Source organism: Sesamum indicum, linkage group LG3 (genome assembly GCF_000512975.1).
Source record: "Sesamum indicum cultivar Zhongzhi No. 13 linkage group LG3, S_indicum_v1.0, whole genome shotgun sequence".
Lineage (NCBI taxonomy): Eukaryota > Viridiplantae > Streptophyta > Magnoliopsida > Lamiales > Pedaliaceae > Sesamum > Sesamum indicum.
The window spans coordinates 20,371,858-20,378,609 of record NC_026147.1 but is presented as its reverse complement, the minus strand read 5'-3'; the positions used below and the strand labels follow the sequence as shown (position 1 = coordinate 20,378,609).

General features: G+C 33.5%; 1 protein-coding gene across 1 annotated transcript; it reads left to right on the top strand.

Annotated features, from left to right (window-relative positions):
- LOC105158950 (uncharacterized methyltransferase At1g78140, chloroplastic) lies at positions 1,563 to 6,534 on the top strand. Its single transcript, XM_011075873.2, has 9 exons — positions 1,563 to 1,955; positions 2,804 to 2,907; positions 3,058 to 3,198; positions 3,949 to 4,033; positions 4,177 to 4,185; positions 4,603 to 4,787; positions 4,882 to 4,993; positions 5,302 to 5,409; positions 6,120 to 6,534. Exons 1-9 carry the CDS (start codon positions 1,758 to 1,760, stop codon positions 6,258 to 6,260), a joined length of 1,083 nt encoding a protein of 360 aa, XP_011074175.1. The 5' UTR covers positions 1,563 to 1,757; the 3' UTR covers positions 6,261 to 6,534.

Here is a 6,752-nt window from a genome sequence, read left to right as displayed (position 1 = left end):
CTTTGATTGATTTATTTATGCAGCACAACAAACTGCAATTAATTTCTGTAATCTTACTATAATTTCCAAATAAATTCATAATTCAAATTCATCAACCAAATATTTTAGGCATCACTTTATAATACTTTATTTAATAGTGACTGATACTATCTCTCAAGCACCTAATAATGTTGTACATGTCACTTAAAATAAGATATCTAATAATGTATCATTCAAGTTAGTTACAATTATATTATTAACTTCAATAAATACCCTACCACACATACTAACTTACTAGGGTTTTATTTTTTTTTAATTTCCACGTCGTCACCACGTTAGCGCCAGATAGTTGCCACGTTGTCGTTTTCAGCCAATAAAAACGCAATCCCCAATTTAAAAAGTCACATGAGGGGCATGTGACTTTTTCTGGAGAGTGAGACAATTTTCGATGAAATTTGTACCAAAATTAAGATTTTTTAAGTAATAGGGGACTAAAATAGAATTCTAGTAAGTTACGGGACGAAAACGAAAATGGTCTGAAGTTAGGGGACTAAAATTGCCTTTAATCCAAGAATAAATATAATTATCACAATTAAATTTGACAATCAATCTAAATGACTTTTTATAAATATTATGCATGTTATTTAAAATTTACAACTGTTTTAATATATTGTATATTCTTTTAAATATTTATTAACTTGGAAGACACTTTGAAAAATAAAATTAAAATTCCATTAAACTAGCCTAATTTGTCACATAACACATTATAGTAATCTTAAATACAAAACATAAAGGGTAAACTATATCAACGTCTCTTGAGGTATACATAAGTACGTATTATTTGTAAAATTACAACTTCACCCCATGAGAGGATGCTAGTACAATGTACTTTAAGGAGTGTTTGTGTAAAATTTGGCTATCAAATAGAGGTGTATTTGATATTAAAATTATAATCTCAAGATATATATTCTTGATTTTGCAAAGAATAGATAGTGTTTTGTATAATTAGATTTATCATCAACCTATATCATTTAGGGTGAATAACGCTGAGATCTTCTCAAATTTGTCATAGTTAAAAATATCTAATTATTGTTTAGAAATTTACTAATACTCATGATTTTAATATTGTCGTACAACTAGTCTATTTTGTTAGTTTTATTAAATATTTATTTATTTTTTATAATTAACTGACTAAAATATCTTTATAGATTATGAAATTAATTTATTTATTTTTAAATTTTTTTTCTAATATTTTTAATGGACTTGAAGGACAAAAAGGAAAGTTCAGTTTGTCAGTTTTTTTTTAATTGTAGTTTTTCAATTTTTTCCCAAAAAAGAAAAGGAACAGCAATGGTAAAATGTACATTTCCAAAATTGTCCAAAAATTATATAATTTTATAGATTATTAAGGTTATATAATATTTTTTTTAAATAATAAAAAAATATTTGTAATTATATAAAAAATAACGAAAACTTTAAGTTATTTACTCTATAATTTCCCCAGAAATAAATATCAAAAGAGTGAACTGATAAGCCATTGACCATTAACAGCCAGACGGGCAGGGCCACTGTTTTTGTAGCTCCTCAATATCTGCGAAGTATTTGCCCAAGAGAGAACAAGAAAACAACAAAAGTGGGGTAGGAGCGCACGTATGGAAATTTTGGGTGACCAGTAAAAAACGGCAGTGATCCATTTTTATGTGTAAATTTTCAACTATGTCTCTATATATAGGTGGATATATGGGTAGATTTTTGCTGAGAGCTCAACTCTTGAAGTTATGGCGAAATTAATGGGAATGGGCAACAACCTGTCCTCGGTATCAGGTGCCTTGCTGCCATGTCGACGCAGCTTCAACCCGATGCGCTGCTGTTTGCGTGTAGTAAAGTCGTCTCTGTCAATGCCTGCAAGAATTCATGGCCGCCTTTTGACCCATGAAGTCCGAGCTTCTTCGGCTGCCACCGTCGAAACTAAGCCCGTAACTCTCTCTCTCTCTCTCTCTCTCTCTCTCTCTATCTCTCTCTCTGTGACTCACTCACTTCGTTTTTCAATTTATGAATCTTTACATTCATTGAAAATTTTATGGTTGTGCTTAATTTTCCTGCAATTTGTTGTCTTGGTGAAGTGGATTCAAAATATAGTTTAGGCGCTAAAAAGTAAAGGGCTTGGACCGACTAGATTTCGGAAGTTCCCAGAAATTAGTTGGGAATTAGTTGTGAGTTTACACGGTTTCATGTGAAATAATTGGAATTTGAACCATATAACTTGGTGCTATGTTTATGATGTGAAGAAATGCTGATGGTTTTTAGAAAATAAAGGTGATTGCTTTAAATTAAGATTGGTGTAATGCTGCTTCTGTTGTTGACTTGAATCATTTTAGTATGTTGATTGTTTCTTATTTGGAAAACTGGGTTTTATGTTGGGTCATCAATGTAAAAACTGCTGTGTTTGTGTTTCCTTTTCTGCAATTGGAGTTTTCATCTTCTGAAGATAGTGTGATTCGACCTAGAGCATGAATGCCAAATGTTATCGCGTTGTTTCTTTAGAAATAAATGTGATTCTGTTAAACGTGGGAAGGAGATGATTTCCAAGTCATAAAGATAGGAGGGAACTTTGAGAATAAATTGGTTGAGATATTCATCAATCATCTGATTGTTAGGAGATGAGCAATTTGGTTTATTTTCCATTACATCCGATGCATACATGCAGTTCAGTCGAAAGATTTAAATAAATCACGATTGTCCACATTTTTCCAGAGAGATGAGGGGAAACTGTATATGCTTCACATAACAGGGTTCTGTAACCAAGTTGTGTTGTTAATTTCAGGATCCCGTTGTTAAAGAGACAAAGTTGAACATCCGCAAGAATATTTTAGCTTGTCCTATTTGCTATGAGCGACTTATTTGGAATGGTGATCCTGACTTATCTTTGTAAGTGGTTTGTCTCTTGATCTCCGAGCATGTTCTGCATCACATTATATTCACATATATACTTTATTTCATCATCCAATTAAGACAGTTTTATGATAGTTCCTGGGAAATTGCAAAGATAAATGTCCATTTTCTAATATGCATTTGCAGGGAATCTGTAGCTCGGTCTACTTTGCAGTGCAGCACCTGCAGGAAGACATACTCTGGTGAGGGTTCGCATCTTGACCTGACAATAACCGGTCGTGGCAAGGTGTATGGTGACCCTGTGGCAGCCTCTACTGAGATTTTCAGGTAGAAGATATGCTTCTAATTATGATATCTTATAACTCTGTTACACTTTTAAGCTAATGTTTCTACTGCTTTGCATTTTAAAACTCTTGAATAAAAAATAAGAAGAGTTAAGAATGCTAAGTTAGAATAGAAGCTCATATTGTGAATGAAGGTAGGAGTACTGAGCTTAGTCAGCTAGTTAGTTAAGTTATCTAGCATTGAAAGAGCTTGTTGCTCTTCACTCCCAACTGTTCCTGGGAAAAGTCGAAGAAATACTTGTAATAGCAGTTGACTGGGAGTAACGGGTTCCTCCTTCTCACTTCACAAATATTGAAATTCTCAACAATTAGTTTGAGTTTGGATAAGCATAATGTAGTATCTTAAGTTGAAGTATCTTGAGAGTCTGTAGCCAACTACACTGGTGAAAAAGTTTGCTTGGTATTGTCATTTCCAAAATATTATCCCTTTTAAGGGCCTATCGTCCATACAACATATTTAGAAAAATCCCAAGAATCTATAATAAAACTACCAGAAAACAAGCAAAGCTTTTGGAGAAAACATAAATACTTTTCCGTTAGTAGTATTTTGCTGCATCTAGTATTGTTGATGAAGTTGCAATAATTTTTGTCAGCATTCATGGTCAAATTAGTTGGAAATGCATACTCTGACTAATAGCACACTTTCTAATTCCGCATATGCTTGTAATATTAACTTTGCAAATCGAATTATCTTATTCCTACTCAACTTGAAAGTAGGTGTTTGTTAAAACAGGTCGCCTTTGGTATCCTTTCTCTATGAAAGAGGTTGGCGACAAAGTTTTTCATTTTGGGGTGGTTTTCCTGGCCCAGAGAAAGAGGTAAACGTCGATTTCACAACACTAACATTATCCTCTTTGTTTCATTGGCAGTATGTTGCTTTGCGCGAATGATTGTAATTTCCAGTTCACAAGAACTATATACAACACACACTCACACACACACACATATATATATATCATAGTATGTGCTAGTACTCGAATGATGGAGATGAACTGAGGGAGGATAGTACTATGGTATATTACAAAAGCTAAATCAATCATACTTCTGTTAGTTGGCATCCATTTTAAAAGCTAGAATTTTCTATATGCATCAAAATTGTGCTAATATGATCTCAGGAATATAGATGCAATTTCAAGTTTTGAAACCCTAAATTAATGTTTATTGATATAAAGAAACATCATTGTTTTTCTCAGATGTGCTTTACCCTTAATTAGTCACCTAAACTCCTGATACCAACTGAATCCCATAGGTCTATGATATTAGTAATTTTACCGATTTCACTCCCCTATTGATATAAATTCTATGCATGACGGTATTGTCCTGGCTAACTTGTTGCCTGATGACACTGAGTGCAGTTTGAATTGATCAAGGAATACCTCAGTCTTAGGTCAAGGAATACCTCAAGCCAGTCTTAGGTGGAAATATTATCGATGCAAGCTGCGGCAGTGGTATGTTTTCAAGACTTTTTGCCAAAAGTGGACTATTTTCCTTAGTCGTTGCTTTGGACTTCTCTGAATCAATGTTACAGCAATGTTATGACTTCATTAAGCAGGAGGATAACTTTCCTGAAGAGTATGTTCCTCTTACAAGAATCTTTCAGTTTCAGGACATCTGTGAAATTTTTGGAAATTTACTATAGTTGTATAAGTAACTTGTTTTGTTGCAGGAACTTAATTCTGGTTAGAGCTGATATCTCCAGGCTTCCATTTGCTTCAAGTACTGTGGATGCTGTGCATGCTGGTGCTGCTTTACACTGCTGGCCTTCACCGTCAGCGGGGGTAAGCATAATGCAGTGCCAATGCTTGTTGCTATTCTGCAGTCATTCATGGACTGTTTGCTAACCCTGTAACCAATTGTTGTTCCGTTGCTGTTGTTAAACTTACCTATTGTAAAAAAAATTGCAGATTTACTAGCAGGGCACAGATTGTTCTCCCCCTTAGCCTTGCGTACTTTGTTATTTCTTTCTTTCTGAAATTATGTGCTGGAATATACTGGAAAACACCTCTTAATCCCTTTTGTTTTTGGCAACACTCTAGTATATTCTCACTCAATCACCTCTTGTCGTCTTTGTCTCACTTTATAACAGGTTGCAGAAATAAGTCGGGTGCTGAAACCTGGAGGGATGTTTGTTGCTTCAACTTACATTGCAGACGGCCTCGTTTCATATATTCCCCTACGTGGAGCTCTACGTCAGGTAAATGGTTTTGTTTTGTGTGTGTTTGATCCCTACTCCTTCATTAATAAAATCTCAAACAAGTACAAGTAATTTAATGTAAAGAAGTTAACAAGTAATTTATCCTTGTTGAGGAGGCAGCAAAACATAACACAAACAGATGCTTGAATTTAATTGATACTGGAAAAAGTTTTGAACAAAACAAGAGAGTTACATCCTATGCAGCAGGTGGACTAAAATTTGGGTAAATTATATTGAGCTCTCCTAAGTTTGAAGGAAATGTGAGCTTTAACCTTGGAAAATTTTGTTGTTTTAAAATTATACAATCTCCCATTTTAGGTCCATATAAGTTATGATGTTGTTAAAAGGTCCAAAAGGCATTTCAGTTCATAAAAATATTTTAAAAAATATGTAAAATTACAATTCAAGGTATCAAAGGACATCTTTTGGCAATTCAATACAACATCTTGATGTAACCGTAACTTAAGTTAACAAATGAGTCCAACGTTGGACGAATGTTGGTCTCAGAGAGTATCAATAATTTTTCAATTAATGAGAAGGTATTGCAATTGCATTAAAACTTGGGGGAGGTTGATCGATGTAATTTACCCTTAAAATTTTGGAAAATATGAAAAGACAATTCTACCCGTCCCATTATTGAAATTTTCTTGCGGATGCTACGGTTATCTTTTCTGTGAATGATTTTCTTTGCTGATTTTGCCTTTGTGCAGAATATTGCACAATTCTCCGGCAGCCATGTATTTCTATCTGATACAGAACTGGAAGATCTGTGTAAATCTTGTGGGCTTATCGACTTTACGTGCACTCGAAATAGAAGGTTTGTGATGCTTTCAGCCATGAAACCTGTATGATTCAACCTTATCGATCCCGTCTAGTCGAGGTTTCCTGTATAGAATCTGCCTGGAACGACCGATACCTGATGTCAAACAAGTAAAACAAGCATACCAACTGTGATGAACAAGAAGTATTCTTCGATTATTTGTTGTAAGAAATAAAAGAGTGACTCTCTTCTTCCTTGTGATCTAGCTGCAATCCTTCTGTACCTTTGATTTTGAGAGATTGTTGCTGCCCGTCCTACACTTAAATCTGGTGAATTTTTTATTCTGATTTATACTGCTTCGTCTATTTCATTTATCATATATAGGTACACCACTTGTATGTAATTTACTCTATTTAAAAAAATATTTGTAAATAAAATAAAAAATGTAATATAATTTGAAATAAGAGAGTATATATGTATATATATAATTTATTCAAATTTTAAAATAAAATAATTTATTTCATACAATTATTTTTGAGTTGAAGCTCAAATGTACTCATTATGACTTATAGATAGAGATAAT

Coding starts and splice junctions, on each gene's coding strand:
- LOC105158950 (XM_011075873.2), top strand. CDS start 1,758: ATGGCGAAATTAATGGGAATGGGCAACAACCTGTCCTCGGTATCAGGT. Junction 4,788..4,881: donor GAGGATAACTTTCCTGAAGA/GTATGTTCCTCT, acceptor GTTTTGTTGCAG/GAACTTAATTCTGGTTAGAG. Junction 5,410..6,119: donor TACGTGGAGCTCTACGTCAG/GTAAATGGTTTT, acceptor GCCTTTGTGCAG/AATATTGCACAATTCTCCGG.